General features: G+C 42.8%; 1 protein-coding gene across 1 annotated transcript in view; it reads left to right on the top strand.

Moving 5' to 3' along the window:
• Positions 1 to 1,021, top strand: part of ADRA1A (adrenoceptor alpha 1A) — a 103,580-nt gene extending 102,559 nt beyond the window's left edge. The window contains exon 4 of the mRNA XM_017540393.2: positions 218 to 1,021. Within this exon, the coding sequence (XP_017395882.1) occupies positions 218 to 238 (21 nt within the window). The 3' untranslated portion in view covers positions 239 to 1,021. The remainder of the gene's footprint in view (positions 1 to 217) is intronic.
• Positions 1,022 to 17,776: the final 16,755 nt, after the last annotated feature.

Here is a 17,776-nt window from a genome sequence, read left to right as displayed (position 1 = left end):
CAGAATGTGATCAGTCTGGCTAAGGAGGAAATTAGAGGGGTTCTCAATTTAAGAACTCACTCTACCAAAGTCTGAATTTGTAAAAATGGATACATTGAGTTTGGTGTAAGAATTCTTACTCTACAGAAAGAAAAAATTGTAATCATGTTGATGCATGATGACTAGGATATTAAAAATGCATGATTAATTAAAGGTTAGTCAACCTTGTGTTTTAAAGGGACACACACCCATGACATGAAGCCAGCTTCCTGTCCACAACTGTTGTCCTTACCGCCCAAGGAAGGGGAGCATGAAACCCACCACTTGTCCTGCTACCCACTGTCTTTGGAATCCACCCCAGGAACCCAGGAGCCAGGAGCCTTGCCTGACACATGGATTTACTTCTTTATCAAGCATCCATCTGACTAAGACACAAATCCAACATATTACTGTTGCTCATGCAAGAAAAACAGCAACTTAATGATTATTATGATTATGAATTAATGATTAGGAATGATTATGAATGCTAAGGGAAAGAAGAAAAGAGCCTTTGGGGACAAATAGCTTGATTGTTTGCATATCAGTTTAGTACAACCTCCATCCCCCATTTCATTCTTAAAAGTTCATTAAGAATTATCAGCCACATGTAGGGTGTTGGAAATTCCGTAAGACACCCAGGTTTCTTCAATAAGTAAATGGCATTTTAAAAAAGGGAAATTTGTGGGTTCAAATATTCTTAAGAGATATATTCATCAAGTATAATGTATAAGCTTTGTTGGTTTAGATCTTTATTGAAACTAAGTGTAAAAAGTCATTTTTGAAGTAACTGGAGAAGATTAAGCATAGGCTGGGTCCTATTTGATGTTAGATAATTAGGTAGTTACTTTAAATTTTGTCAGATGTGATAATGGCATTGTCCTTAACTGGTAGGTACATATCGAAGTATGTTTACAATTTGCTTTAACATCTTCTTGCCAAAAGTGGGTAAGCCATGGTGATAGACAAAGTAAGAATGGCAGACAAGGCCACACACAGTTCTTCCGTGTCTGTGCAGGTTTGAAATTTTTCAGAATAAAATATTTTTAAAAGAAAAAGAAGTTAGGCACTTTTCACTTGTAAAAGTTAGTGTCCCTCAAATTCTAGAACATTCATAGACATGTAACTCATGCTGCAAAACAAAATCCCCTTCATTCAAAGAGAGCCGCTATTGCCCTCTCTGCTCTCTCATTTCTTTATTCACGCTATAACATTCAGTGAGGGCTGACTGTGCTCCAGGGCCAAGTCCAGAAAGTGGAGAATAACAAGAGCAAAGACAGAGTCCTTGCCCTCCAAGAACCTACCAGATTGACACAGGGCCATGCGAGCTTGGTGAAGGGCCCCAACAGGCTGCAGAGTTAGGATTCTCAAAAGTGGTGATCTCTATGGTGAATCCTAGAGGACACAGTGGGGTGGGGAACAGAAGCAGTTGTTCCAGGCAAGGAAGGAAGGAATCTGTGCAAAGGCCCAGGGGCTGGTGAACCTCAGGTATGTGCTGGGGGTGCTGCCTCCTCCCACAGCTCGGGGCACAGGGAAGGCAGTCTTGCTTATCATGGTGGCCACCTGGCTATACAAACCCCCATTCCCCAAGTCCCCCGGGCAAACCACACAACTGCTCTTCTTCTTATTCTTTTTTTAAGCCAAGAGAGAATCACTGAAACAGTGGTGAGTCCAGGGCTCTCCTGACAGTGACTGTGTTTGGCTTGGCTGAAAATCACAAAGCCTTTTTCTCCTGGTTGTCCGATTCTCTTTGTTCTCAAGGCTTAGTGCAGCATTACAATAGGATGGCTAAACAGACAAAAAAGGCTAAAAAAAAAAAAAAGGAGGTCTATTTTTCTCTTCACACAAATAAATATTTGCTCAAGAATGGAGGTGCCTAATTCTTAATAACCAAATGCTTTGGATGTCTTAACAAGCAAATCATATGTAAGGCAATTCGGTGTTACTACTAATTGAGGAATTGTTTTTAGCAAGATGTTATGCAGCATGTTTTTAAAAAACAAGTTTTTCTAACGACAACAACAACAACAAAAAACATGCAGAAAATAACTGAATTACTATACTATCCCCAAAGGCTGGCTTTCACATCATCGAAGGGTCACATCTCATACTACATTGAAGCTTATGAAAGAGTGTCGGGGCCGGGTGCAGTGGCTCACGCCTGTAATCCCAGCACTTTGGAAGGCCTAAGTGGGCAGATCATGAGGTCAAGAGACTGAGACCACCCTGGCCAACATGGTGAAACCCTGGCTCTACTAAAAATAAAAAATTAGCTGGGCGTGGTGGCGCACACCTGTAGTCCCAGCCACTCAGGAGGGTGAGGCAGGAGAATCGATTAAACCCGGGAGACAGAGGTAGCAGTGAGCTGAGATCCGGCCACTGCACTCCAGCCTGGCAACAGAGCAAGACTCCATCTCAAAAATAAAAAAAGAAAGAAAGAGTGTCTACTTGTGTTACAAATGGAGCAAAGGTGGTGGGGAAATGGAAGCAAAAGGGACAGACTTGAAGCTGTACTTTTTCAATCAACTAGCAGTTTAGAAGGACTTGACTTGCTGGGGCTAAGGACAAAAAAATTGGAGGTTCATTTTGCCTGTGAAATTAAAATTATACTTTAGTAAATAAAGCTGACACCATTTAACCATGAACCCAGTGACATTTCCTGGCTTGCTGCAGCATTTCTGCTCGTCTCCTTGTTACGTTTGTTCAAAATACACACACAGCATTTCCACGTTGCCAGAGAAGCAAATGTGGGCTGACTGGCTGATTTTAGCTGCTACGGTTTTTCTGTAACCTTTAGCAACTGTTGTGACCAATACGATCCCTGTAAGGTGCAATTCTAATTGTGTAGCATTTGTGAACCATGTCCACCTTCTCCAGGTTTGGTATTTGGTCGACTAAGTTGGCAATGTCATTACCTTTTCTTCCATTTTACAAAAATAAAAAAAGTTAATCTGAATCGTGCGCAGAGTTTGGTATGCACTCTATACTATTCAAGGGAGCATTCTCTATGTCAGCATAATATATTTATGTGTGTGAATCGTTATACTTGAATTTGTGGCAACATTTTGTATCAGTGCATATACATGACACCCAGGCTGACTACAATGGCTTCAAAGCATTTAATTTCTCTTAAATGGACTCAATATCCTTGGAATGTGCTGTTTAATTGTTTCTGAATTTTCTACACGCCATTTTTACAGGTCTATCTGTTTATGATGTGATGTGGTAAACAATCACATTGGTTTTATGTTTCTTTTCAAAGAAAATGAATGTACATAATACTAAGCAGATGAATAAATTATTGAAAAAATATACTTCATGGATCATGCCCACTGATAAATTTATTTGTTGAAAGTGACTGTTCAAATTATAAGAATTTATATTGTCCTTATAAATATGGATGCCATCTATTTAAGTGTTGTTCAATATTGATATGTGTTCTCTAATAAAATATTTTAAACCTCTTTCTTTAAACACATAACACCTGAGTTCTTCAATCATGGTGTGTTGTTAATGTCTCTTGAGAAATGGAGTGGGTAATGCAGGCAAAGAAAGTTGGTGTCTCCAGCCCACTAAATAGGGTAGATCGTAATAGTTTGCCAAATGTCCTTTGCTTCTTGGATGAATAGAGATTAAGATTTAAGATTTGTCTTCATTTATCCTTTTGTAAGTAGCCCTTTTTTTTTTTTTTTGGTTATAGAAATCACTCATGTATTATAGAAAATGTAGAAAATAAGTATAGGAAGAGCAAAATATAAGGTGACTTTAAGTTTGCCTTCCAGAGATAACACTATTATTTTCTTCAAGAATCTCATTTTAGGCTGGTTGCAATGGCTCACATCTGTAATCCCAGCACTTTGGGAGGCCAAGGTGGGCAGATCACAAGATCAGCAGATCGAGACCATCCTGGCTAACATGGTGAAATCTCATCTCTACAAAAAAATACAAAACATTAGCCAGGCATGGTGGCAGGCACCCATAGGCCCAGCTACTTGGAAGGCTGAGGCAGGAGAATCACTTGAATGAGGGAGACAGAGGTTGCAGTGAGCCGAGATCAAGATTGTGCCACTGTACTCCAGTCTGTGCAACAGAGCCAGACTCCATCTCAAAAAAACAAAAAGAATATCATTTAAAATATATATATATAATCCTCACTTTAAAAAAATAAAATAGAAAGTATATTGCAACAAATAATAAATATGGTAGATAGGACATAGGGTGTACAGGGGCTGCATTCAAGATACGGACAAGGGCCAGAATACACGTGGATCTTCAGGTGTAGAGGCAGGTAGCAGGGGAAGGTGCTATTGTAAGTCTGACACATGAAAATGTTGGATGTGTTCAGGGCAGGACATACAAAGTTACCCAAAGCCACGGGGATAGGTTATGAGGGCAATGGTTAGAGAAGATCAGGGACCACAGAGCTGCAAAGAAAGGGGAGGGGAGGGGAATGGAGTGGAGTGGAGTGGAGTGGAGTGGAAAGAAAAAGAAATTAGGCAATTATTAAAAGTAAAAGGGCTCTTGGTGGAATTTCTTTTTAATAACAAGCAGCCCAAAATCATTTCTTTTCTAACAAAAAGCAGCCTGAAAAATCAAGCTGCAGGCATAGATAAGCAAGCTGGAAGCTTGCATAGGTAAATGCCAGCAGCTGTACCAATAAAAAAGGGCTACCTGGAAGTCAGGTACATTCCAGGAGGTTTTCCCTTCCCTTTTCTTTGTTGCCACTTGGGCACGTAACTTGGTGTGGGCCAGGTAAAGACCTCATTTGCATAATAAAAGATTAGGGTAGGATGGCCACCCTCTTCCGGCACTATGTAAATAGCACACTTGGTCTAACCAATCCACTACGCCCTATGTAAATGAGACACCACCTCCTCAAGCTCATCTATAAAACCAACCAACTCTGGCCCCAAACCTGGGAAGCCCACTCAGGCCCCTTCCTCTGCACAAAGAAGCTCTCTCCTTTCTTTCTCCTATTAAACTTCTACTCTAAAACCTACTCCCTGTGTGCCCACATCTTCAATTTCCTTGGCATGAGACCATGAACCTCACTTATTACCCCAGACCAATGACACCACTTCAATAGTGCCATATCTCTTAAAATTTGATTTGGGTTTTGCCAAATGGTGTCATGTGCTACAGATGCCTTTTTGGTCACAATTCAGGCTCCATCATTATGACTCTGACCTTACTCCCAAAGAGGCATCCTAAGGTATATATAAGTTTGCAATTGTTCAGGCTTTGTTTTCGTGGAGCTTGGAAGTGGCATCACTGGTTTGTAGACTAACACAACTGCATTATTCTGATGACTTCTCTTTTTAACTCATCTATCTTTTACCCTGGGCTGCAGACTGTGGAAGAGAGATGAAGTACAGATAACATAATTTGCCACTCATTGGCTTCTGCGAAAGTAGAGAAGTATCTAGAAATAGATGACCACAATGATGTTAGGACCATATCTCTGCTATGTGTTCCTTCATGGCAGTGCTAACATTTACCATGTAAAGCCCTGCCCTGACTGGTCCAAATGCATCATTTCATTTAACCCTCATAACAATTCTATGAGAAAGTGCTAAAAATGAATCAGGGCACATTTGATTGCAAGTAATAAAATAGCCAAATAAAAGTGGTTCACACAGTAAGAAATTTGTTAATACTATTATCAATACTTTGGCCTGGAAGCATCTATCTTTGCCAAAATGCTGTCCAGTCAAATCTCCTGGGTTTGAATCCTATCTAGTGATTTGTTAGAATGTTTGTCAGTGAGTTCTCTGGGGAAAAAAATAAAAATATATGTATATATATATATATTATATATATATATAATATGTAATATACATTTTGCATATTTTTTTATATTTTATATAAAATTGATAAAATGTCACAGATCATGCAGTAATATTACCACACGATCTGTGGCATTTTGTCAATTTTGGGAATGTAAAGTCTCCCACAATGGCCAAATTCAAGCTAGCAACATGGTGTTGTTGAACACACTATTGGGAAGAGACGTGCACAGTCAGTTCTCAGAAACCTGTACAAGCCAACTTCAGCACACCACTGATCCCACCCCCTTCCCCTTAGCAGTATGTGACCTACGCCTACCTGAGTATTCATTTCCTCATCTGTAATATGGGATAACATCCCACGTTGGACTGATACATGTAAAGAATGTCTGTGTAGCTCATAATAAACATCCAATGCGTCTTAGCTGTTGTTGCAATTGCTGTTATTGTTAACACAATACCGATGCCTATTAGCACAAATCACAGACATCTCAGAACAGCAAAAGTGTCCATCCACATGGAGTCCCTAGTGGGGCAACTTTTCTGAGGTATGTGTGGCAATATTACAATCCTTTTTGGGGTATTACATAGCACTTACTCCTTACACTCAGCCATGCTGAATTTGTTCAGTCTCTGCTTCAGACTCCAGAGTTTTGGGGTAACTCTGTTTCTTTACTTTTCAACTTTAATGAAAGTATTTAATGATTCTATGAACCAGTTTTCTTAGACAAAAGACCTCTTAATGCTAAATCATTCTGCCAGCCAATTATTATTATTAATGCTCCTGTTTATCAATACAAATTACCTTCAACAGAATGTGTAAAAAACAACTATTTTATTCTGTTGTGCAGGTGGAGGAAAAAATACTTCATTTGTACTCACTCCTCACATGTTATTACGTTGTGATCCATACACTCATTTCAAAATTATATCTGCACATGGTAAACTAAACAAGTTTACCATGGCACTACAGTGTCATGAGGTTGGGATGGGCTCTGGGTTTCTGAACGCTATCACATACAACACTGCAGCCCTCATTTGCAAAAGCTGTACATAGGAGGACAAGAGCCAAATGAGAAAACTTACAGTTTTTATTAATCACCAGGAGAGCTTGTGTTCCCAAAATTAAAGCATCTCTGCTGGGCTGCTCTGTGTCACTCAGGGTTTCCTATACCCAACTTGCTTCCATTTAAAATGTCCAGGTTTGAGGAATGCTATGTGTCCCTCCAAAATCCATATGCTAAAACATCATTCCCATTGTAAAACTGTTTGGAGGTGGGGTCTTTGGGAAGTAATTAGATCATGAGGGCAAAGCCTTCATCAATAAGATTTTTGTCCTTATAGGAAGAGACCCAGCTGGGTATGGTCTGTAATCCCAGCCTGTAATCCCTCATGCCTGTAATCCCAGCACCTTCAGAGGCCAAGGCCAATGAATCACCTGAGCTCAGAAGCTTGAGACCAGCCTGGGCAACATGGCAAAACCCCATATCTACTAAAAATACAAAAATTAGTTGGGCATGGTGGCGCATGTCTGTGATCCCAGCTACTTGGAAGACTGAGTCAGGAGAATCACTTGAACCCAGGAAGCAAAGATTGCAGCGAGCCAAGATCATGCCACTGCACTCCAGCCTGGGCAACAGAGCAAGATTCTGTCCAGGAGGGAGGAGGGAGGAGGGAGGAGGGAAGAGGAAGGAAGAGAGGAGGGAGGAGGGAAGAAGGAGGAGGGAGGAGGGAGGAGGGAAGGAGGAGGAGGGAGGAGGGAGGAGGGGACGACGACTCCAGCCCAGATAGCTTTCTTGTCCCTTCTGTTGTGTAAGGTTCCAGTGAGGACATGTCTACCTTTGAACCAGAAAATGGGCCTTTACCAGACACCAAATCTGCCAGTGCCTTGCTTTCGAACTTCCCAGCCTCCAGAGCTGTGAGAAACAAATTTCTGTTGTGTATAAGCCACTTACTTGTGTTATTTTGTTACAGTAGCCCAAATAAACTAAGACAAGAACAAATTTCAACACTTACATGCCTCTAGCTCCACGAACCAGATACTAATGGAAAAGCTGAAAATGAGAGTACAGTCATAACCAGGTCTTCTTCTCGAAGGAAGGTCCTGGTCATAAAGCAATGGAGATGGGAAATGAGTGAGGAAGAGTGGAATCTTCCCCACTAAGAACATGTCGTCCAAGAACAACCAGCCAGATTGTGCATTCCTTTTTTTGTTTGGGTGGGCTGTTGAGGAGTCATAAGGACAAAGGATAGCAGTGAAAGCAAAGGCAGAAATTTCTTCCTCTCTGTGAGTAAAGGAGCAAATACAAAGAGAAAAGCAGACAGTCTTCCTGCCTTCTTCATATAAATGCCACATGTGGATATAAATTGAAAAATAATAGTTTCAACCATCTCTAGTCCTACTTAGAGGTAACCACCCTTACCACTTTCTTGTGAGTTCACTCATTCAACGCATAGCTATTGAAAATGTATTACATGCCAGGCATCACATTTGACCACATTAGTGAACAAACAATAAAAACATAAGGCTTCCTCTAAGAAGCTAACATGATAGAATATCTTCTAGAAATGCTCTATGATCATGCAAACATGTGAATTGCTTAAATATTTTTATAAAAACAGAATGAGCCAGATGTTGACTGGTTATATTAGACACATCTCTATAGATCAGTGATTGAGCCATCAGCCCCTGATTGTCTTAGTTCCCTGGGTTTTTGCCATAACTAACATGCCACAAAGTTAAAGCAAAGTCCAGTCCCCTGTCCTTTGGAAAGTTAGAGTTTGATATTATGGGTCCTACGAAACAACTTTGAGAGCTTATTTTAGAGCTTTTAGTATTTTTAGGGGCCATAAGTGTATTTCAATAGTGTTGTCACTGCCTGAAATATTTTTGAAACTCTTTTGACACGGCCTTCAGAGTCAATTTATGTGTGGTATCTCCCCCCAACAAATTCTTTATTTACTTACTATTGCAAATAATACCAAACTTGACCACAAAACATCTTTCTCCAATACAAAAGGTGAGTGTCACTTGCTGAAGGAACAGCTTCAGAGGTCCTCTCTGGTTGAACTGTAGGTGACTGGTGCCAAGACATTGGCCAGATACCTCTGTCATTCTGTTGGCCAAACACAAGCTGGGAGGGTCAAATCACTATAAAAAGCCATGTCGAAGAAATTTAGCAGAAAAAATTAGGTCAATGGTTTTTCGCCTTTTTTTTTTTTTTAACAGTACAATCCTTTCTTTGGATGAAATCTTACTCAGAAGCTCAATATGCAAAAGAAAGGAAAACAAAGCAGTTCTGGACTGATACTGGGAGTAGGGTAAGACCTCACCCACTCAGAACCAACCCCCAACACACACACACACACTATCTCCATGGTGACTTCTGAGGGGCCTCTAGAGGGCACATAGAGCATTGTGGAGCACGATTTAAGCACCACTGGACTACAAATCCTTTTGGGGCAGTTATCTTACTGTCCCATAGACACCCAGCCCATAGCCACTGGTCAATAAAGTTTCCCAAATGAGAACGGGGATCAGCTGGTAAATGGCTATTGAAGGGGTAAAAGGATGGGGTGCTCTCAAAAGAGCACAGCATTTAAAGAAGCCTACTAAGAAACAATGGAAAATCAATGACCAAAGATTATTACCAACCAGTGGTTCATATCTGCAAGAACGATTCCCTGAAGGTTGAAATCCAGAGCAGGCAAAAGTTTTTGAAAGCTGGGGAAAAAAACAGAGGGGGAATCCTAGCACTCTTCGAATTAATAACATAAATGAGTAGGAGGCAGCCCGTGGTCTCGGGGGATGGGATGATGGTAACTGATGAGAGGAGGAGGCAAATACTCCAATTTCATTTTGCTCCCTTCTCCTCCAGCAGCGATAATAATCTATCTGAAGCCTAGAGAAGTAACACACATGGATTAAGTGGACGTACATGGGAAGCATGACCAAGGCAGGTGCTGGGGGGTGGTCAGGAGGGCCCTGGCTCTGAAGCCATTCTTGAGGGTACCAGTAGAAGAGGAGGACCTAGGAATGGGTCTCTGAAGTGCCCAAGTGATGCCCTTCTCCACCTTCCCTGGGCAAGCTCTGAATACACTGTTATGTACAGTTAGCCAACATTCAGCTGTGGCCTACCAGGGGGGTCATTGCTCCAAATGTTGTACATACACTAACAATTGTAATGCTCCCAACAGAACCATGAAGTAGATTCTATTGTTTCCTGTTTTTATACAGAAGGAAAACTGAGGCTCAGTGGAGTTTAGGGATTTGCAAAATGTTCGCATAAAAAATTTTCACTCCTAGTGAGTGTCAGAGCTTGGATTTGAACCAAGGTACTTGAACTCCAGAGACCAATTTCTTAACCAATTTGCCCCACTAGACACTAGACTCTCAGTTTTATTCCCATTAAAGAGTCAAGTTGAAGGACACAGCTGGTATCTGTGGACAAATGAGCTTTCTGAGGGGCTGCCCTACAGGCAGTGCAAAACCAGGGTACCCGTACCAGGTAGGGTATGGAGGAGTCTGCCCAAGGCTGACACTGCCTGGAAAAGCTCAAAGAACTTTTGCTCAAACTGCTGCTCCCTGGAGGCAGCTCTTCCCAAAACGATAAAAGGAGTCTTAGAGCTGAGCCTACCAGTTTATTTTGTCCAGATTCACCATCAGACTAAGCTACTCACTCCTTCATGGGATGAGTGGAAGAAAAGTTGAGCAGTGGGCAGGACCCACTCCCCCTAACAAGGAGCACACAGGGAGCTAGGACAGGTCAGGGCAATGGTGGAACCCAAAGTTGGGTAGGAAGCAAAATTCAGAACAGGACAAAGAGCCAGCAATAAAGCAAAGTGGAGAGATTGGATCCCTGCAAATGGTCTAAAGCAGGAGATGTCCTAAGATTCAGGAAGCTATGAAAGGTGGAACCAAGAGCTGAGCAAAGGGTCAGCAACCAGGGCATGCATTAGGTGGCTTCAAACACCTCCTTGTGATAGGCACTTTATATACACTGTCTAACCGACTCTTCACAGCCAACTTTTAAAGTCCAGAGTATGTTTTACAGATGAAGAAACTGAGGCATAGCGCAATTAAGCACCTGCTCAGTTTCCAGCTGTCCAGGACCTGCATAACATTTCTTCTCTCCCCTCAATAAACTCACTTCTTGCGAAGAAGAGAAACTTGCTACGATGCAAAATATTCGAATGCCATCCTAAATTACAGCATGGCTTTTCAAATTCTCTGCTTTGTATAATAAAGCTTCTAGTAAAATGTTTAATATGGTTTTTCTCCAAAAGCATATTAACTACCCACTTCTGATAATGTTCTAACATTCTGAAATCAAAGCACACAGAGATAGATAGATAGATAGAGATATATAGATATAGATGTATATTTTAAGTTCTGGGGTATATTTGCAGAACATGCAGGTTTGTTACCCAGATATACATGTGCCATGGTGGTTTGCTGCATCCATCACCCATTACGTATTTCTCCTAATGCTATCATCATCCATTAGGTATTTCTCCTAATGCTATTCCCCCCCCTTGTCCCCATCCCCCAACAGGCCAGGTGTGTACTGTTCCCTTCCCTATGTCCATGTGTTCTCACTGTTCAACTCCCACTTATGAGTGAGAACATGCGGTGTTTGGTTTTCTGTTCTTGTGTTAGTTTGCTGAGAATAATGGTTTTCAGCTTCATCTATGTCCCTGCAAAGGACATGAACTCATCCTGTTTTATGGCTGCATAGTATTCCATGGTGTATATGTGTCACATTGTCTTTATCCAGTCTATCATTGATGGGCAGTTAGGTTGGTTCCAGGTCTTTGCTATTGTGAACAGTGCCACAATAAACACACATGGAAGCACAGAGTTTTAGAAGCATGGCAGAATGTCTATACTAAGGGCATCCCTGAACATAGGGTTTTGGCCACTATACCATGCGCCAGTTCCCAAAGCAAGCACAGTCAGTCTCCTGTGCTCAGCAACATTAAGTAGTCCCTAATTTTGTGACACCATAAGAGAGCTGAGACAATCTGATGTTTTTACATTCTGATGAGGAAGCCAATGAGAGACCCAGCCCCAGTAAAACATGGACACCAATATTGAAAGTTATTATTCCTTTTGCAGCTACTTCCAGCCTTGATGCTTGGGAATCTCTTTTAAGACTCAGAGTTGAAATTCTCCAAAGAGTAAATATTGCTTCCATAAAATTTCCTCCCAGAGTTCATCATGGTAACATATTTTTTAATGACTTACAAAATGAGCACCAGTTAATCCCCTTGCTCCCTGTTAGCTGGTGATTGAAGAGACACTGATTTTATCACTGCTTGCTACCCACATGAAGGGCAGTGGGGATCCTGCCACTCTATGATAAGGATTTCCTAAGGGAAGAAAAGAACTCTCCTCTCCAAGCTCAGTCCTGTGCAGATGGTGGGGAACTTCAAGGTTTGAAAAGAATTCACATCCAGTTTTAGAACAGTTATCCTCTCATCGTCACAGTGTGCCTCCCGCTGTAAATCTAAAGAGAACATGAGGACAAAGCCAGAAAGACAAGATCCTCATGCTTCAGGCACAAGGTCCCCAGGCATTGCTTTGGACTGCAATCACATGAGAAAGACTCTATAGAAAATGAAGAAAAACAACTCTGATGGACAAGTATCCTTTTCTAGTTTGCTACAGTCAGAAGCTGTCCAGACAAGCAATAGAGTCCTCAGCTCAGGCAAGCAAAGGCCCTGCACACTACCTTGACATTCAGGAGCCTCACCTTGGATATGGCAAGGAATTACAAAGCCAAAGAACCACCACCACCCCATCCTAATAGATCATGCCCCAGATATTCTAGGCCCAAAATTTCCTGCCCATATGGTTCTGAGATTGCTTCCAGAACAGACTGAAGGCCATGTGGGTGACTACTAGTGCACTTGGAAATATTAAGAGAATCATTCCCATCTCCCTGGGCATCTGCAGGTTATGAATCTCCTGTCTTGTTCTTACCTCTTTCCTCATTCAACCTGGAGCTCTTACTTTAGATCTGGACCACAAGAGCCCTCAATTTCCTGGTTCAGTCACCCTTTTCCTGCAAAGTGCAGCAAAACCAACTATCTGCGTCCAAAATAACCACTGCCGCCACTCATGGAGTACTCCCTGTGTGCCAGGCAATACACTGTGAGATAACAAGAAATATATTTGGTCTTTGTTCCTGGTTCCTGGCACAGAGTCCCTCAAACCTTTGAAATTTCTAGAGTGAGAAGAGTGTCTTCGGTCACACCTGAGTTCATGCCAATGAGGTGACTTAAGGTGGGACTCCTAGAGAGCCTCAGGGTGTGGCTAGTCGCCAGAAAGGCCAAGTAGCAGAGGATGGAAACATTCAGCCCCACCAGTCAACCTCCAAAAAAGGAGAGGGTGCTGGAGACTAAACTCTCAAAGCTCCTGAACGACAAGACAGGATGAGCTCTCAGCCTGGTGAACACATCCAGGTGCTAGGAATGTGCCTTAACCAGAGAGATAATCAAGCTCCATGCACATTGGCCCAAATCCGCCCTGTGCCTCCCTTCTGTTCGGCTGTTCCTGGGGTGTATCCTTTATAATAAACAGATAAACATAAGGCAAGTGTTTCCCTGAGTTCTAGGAGCCATTATAGCAAATTATCCGATCTAAGGAGGGTGTTATAGAAACCCCCAATTTGTAGCCAAGTCAGACAGAAGTTGTAGGTGACCTGGGGAGGACCCACCACTTGCAATTGGCAACTGAAATGGGGGGCAGCCTTGCAGGGTCTACACTAAATTCTGGTAGCGTTAGAATTGACTTAAATTATAGGGCACCCAGATATTGTCCAGAGAGTTCAACAAAAAACCAAAGCAGATTGCTAAATGCTTTACGTACACAACCATTTGCTGCTTCCAGCAATATTATAGGTGGTAGCTATTAATTCACATTTTCCATATTAGAGAAGAGAGGTCTAAAGAGGTTAAGTAACTTGCCCACGGTCAAACCACTAGGGAATCCACTCTGTAATACAATACCTATCAGTGAGTTCCTGACTGATTTAGGCCCTCAAACACACGTGTCCTTGATCAGCGGCACAATTCTAGCTGCTGCTCTAGACCTTTGATGTGCTCTGTGCCAGTGGAAGAATGGCAAGGTTCATAATTTAGAAAGGAGAGCTTTGATTCTCATAAAATATTGCAACATATGAGCTGGGAATCATAGCTTACAATCAGAAGCCAGAAACAGGAACTTCAAGGGTGTTTTACTGTACTCACCCCTGTAACCCCACAAATATCCATAAGACAGATTCATGCTATATTAGGCAGCCAAACATACATATTCAATAAGCTACAGGAGGAAGCATGAATATTTATGAGAGAAGAAGCATGTTCATGTGCAAGTAAGCTTCATGCTTCCCTGGGGGACCACGTTCAAAAAATGCAGCCTTAGCATGACACAAGAGTAGTTTTAGGACCTCTGATGTCAAAGGTGAAGCACAGGACATGAAAACCCTCACTGCACTTCCTCCCTAAACTGGACAGAACTACCGCCGTGGTCTATGATCTCTCATCAGGAGAGAATCAGGAGTTGTTTTGTCAAAACTGCCAAAGGCAGGAGCAGCACCAGGTGTTGGCTAAACTCAGTGGTGCAGTCTTTTGAAAGGGCTGGTTTCTGTTCAGCCCTTAGGGAAGAAAGCCTAATGGCCCTTAGCGAGGGTTGGGGGACAACGAGGCATGTTCAACCTCCCATCATGTCATGCCTGGGAATGAAACTTCCAAGGTTTCTCTGGGGTCCTCTTGGCCAAGAGGGGGTCCATTCAGTCAGCTGGGGGTGCTTAGAATTTTTTCCTTCTCATCTGGGTCCCATACCAGACACTTCCTCTTTCCCATCTAGAAGCCCTTCCTGGTTCAGTAGGAGACATGAGAAGGCAGGTGCTGCTTTCACTGTGCCCCCAACCCCACACATTTATCTAAGCTACATCAAGAATAAAATAATCTCCACTGCCACTTATCAGTTCCCACGGACTTTACACATTATGCCTTATTGTCTTTTCAAAAAATCCTGCAAGGAAGCATCTTTTCCTCCATTTTATGAGCAAAAAACCATAGCTTCCTAGGATACTTTGACTTTCCAGTACAAGTTCCCATAATATCTGCTTTTGCCTTGAAAAACTTTTGACTAGTCTTAACCACTTCGTCTACTAGATCAATTTTAGTAAGGTAGTATTAGCTTGCCATGTTCCAAGAAAAAAAAATCACCAGGATTTTGATTAAAATTGCATTAGATTCATAATTTTTTTTTGAGACAGAACCTCGCTATGTCATCCAGGCTGGAGTGCAGTGGCACAGCCTCAGCTCACTGCAACCTCCGCCTCCCAGGTTCAAGTGATTCTCCTACCTTAGCCTCCCAAGTAGCTGGGATTATAGGTGCCCACCACCACGCCCAACTAATTTTTCTATTTTTTTAGTAGAAATGGGGTTTCACCATGTTGGTCCAGCTGGTCTCGAACTCCTGACCTCAGATGATCTACCCAGCCTCCCAAAGGGCTGAAATTATAGGTTTGAGCCACCATGACCCGCCAGATTCACAAATTAATTTAGAGGAATTTGTATCTTTGCCCTGAGTCTTTCTTCCTGGGCAAGGGGACCAGGATAGGGGTGGAGCCAGGGCTAGGCAAGGATGTGGAAGGGCAGGTTCAAGAACAGGAGATACATTCATGTGTGGATCCCCAGTCAAGGGACATCTACCACCACTGTCCCCAAGGAAAGCTTCAGACATCAAGACAAAGAGGTTATAGAAACAAACCCAAGTCTGAAGGTAAGGATGAGAAAAGAGAGTAGGTCCAAGCTGTTAAAGGGGTCAGAGTCCAAAGGATGTCCTCCTGCATGAGAGGAATGCAGGCAACGAGGGGGTCAGTGCAGGGAGGACACTGCATACCTGCATGTGGCCTGGAGCTGGCTTCACAACCACCCTTTCCCTCACTCCATGACAGGGCAGTCTGGGAGTCTGAGTGGACTTCACAGCACCATTCACACCTCTTTCCGGTACAACAGATCCCATAACTGGCCATAATATCATCAAGAGTCAAGCATTCTTAGGTCACTCTGGTTGCCCATGCCTGCTCTGACCAGGGTCTTCAGGGTCAGAATGAAGAGCTAGATCGCTGTGTCAAAAGGTGAGGCAGTGGTGAGAGATAGGGGAGACTTCACTGGAGAGAAGTCTGTGGGACCAGAAGATCAGAAGGTCACCAAGTCCATCACAGTGGATACCTGAGCTACACCCTGCCAGCTTCTGGAATGACTGGGTGATGAGATGCCCTGAAAGGCAGACAGATAGTACTGTCCACTCAGTGACTGCCCAGGTGCTAGTGCTGTTCAGTAGAGTACTTCTGAAGGCAGTCAGGTACTTAAGAATTTTGGAGAGAACCATCTCCCACATTCCAGTCTTCTTAATATCACACTTACCCTGAACTGTCTCTGACAAAGACCCAGGACCATAGAATGCTTTAGGACACCCACTGCCATGGCACTCATGCCTCTGCTGGGGCTGAGAGACAGCAAAGACCTAGTTTCCATTCTTACCTCACCTCCTTCCCTGCAACCTGGCCTGTCCATCATGAAAAATGAACTCTCCTTTAGCCAGGACTGGAGGCAGGCTGAAGTAAACTGCATGGGCTTTCTACAACATCTTTTTCAGTGGGTGTCTGTGGAGGAGACACCCTTCCAAATGTTTAACTACCCCAGCCTCAAGAGGGGAGAGAAGGGCAGCACAGAGCAACCCAGGCAGGGCCAAGGGCCCAGAGCCAGAGCAGCTGTGCCTCCAGCCCAGCTCTGCTCACAGTCCCTCCACCCGTCCCAGAGGAGCCGCCACCCCCAGCCCAGTGGCACACAGTCTAGGAACAAACTAGACCGTCCCCTGCTGGGTATGGAGTGAGAGAGAAAGAGTGGGGTAACAGGTTAGAGAGGCATGAACAGTATCCCCTACCCACGTAAACCACCACCAATTAAACAGGGATAAAGGCTGTGGTTTTCACTGAGGGAAAAAGTCAACACATACACTAAAGATCCACCTAAACCTTTTGCAAGGCTACTCCCCTTTTATCAAAAATAGTGTATTAGTCCATTTTCATACTGCTATAAAGAAATATCCAAGACTGAGCATATTAGTCCATTCTCATGCTGCTATGAAGATATACCTGAGACTGGGCAATTTAAAAAAGAAAGAGGTTTAATTGACTCACAGTTCAGCATGGCTGGGAAGACCTCAGGAAACTTGCAATCATGGCAGAAAACACCTCCTCACAGGGTGGCAGAGAAAAGGGAAAAAAAAGAATACCCATTGAAAGAGGAAGCCTTTTATAAAACCAGCAGATCTCATAAGAACTAACTCACTATCACGAGAACAGGACAGGTAAACCACCCCCATGATTTAATTATCTCCACCTGGTCCTTCCTATGACACGTGGGGATTACAGAAACTACAATACAAAATGAGATTTCGGTGGGGACACAGCCAAACCATATCACTGGGTAATTTTTAAAGGAAAGAGGTTTAATTAACTCACAGTTCTGCATGGCTGGGAAAGCCTTGGGAAACTTACAATCATGGTGGAAGGCAAAGGGGAAGCAAGCCTGGACCTTCTCACAAGGCAGCAGCAGAGAAAAGAGAGCAAGCAGGGGAAATGGCAGACACTTCAAAACCATCAGCTCTCAGGAGAACCGCTCACTATCACGAGAATAAGATGGGGGAAACTGCCTCCATAATCCAATCGCTTCCCACGCGGTCGCTCCCTAAACACCTGGGGATTATAATTCAAGATTAAGATGAATTGTAATCTTGAATTATAATCCCCAGGTGTTTAGGGTGGGGACACAAAGCCTAGCTATATCAGATAGCTTTTCTTTGCAAAAACAAATGCTGAAATAGAAAACATAGAAAAACACAAACTAAAAGCAGCATGCAGAGATAATCACTGTTAATCTTTGGATGTATGACC

Source organism: Cebus imitator, unplaced genomic scaffold, assembly GCF_001604975.1.
Source record: "Cebus imitator isolate Cc_AM_T3 unplaced genomic scaffold, Cebus_imitator-1.0 Scaffold125, whole genome shotgun sequence".
NCBI lineage: Eukaryota > Metazoa > Chordata > Mammalia > Primates > Cebidae > Cebus > Cebus imitator.
This window is presented reverse-complemented; position numbering and strand designations above follow the sequence as displayed.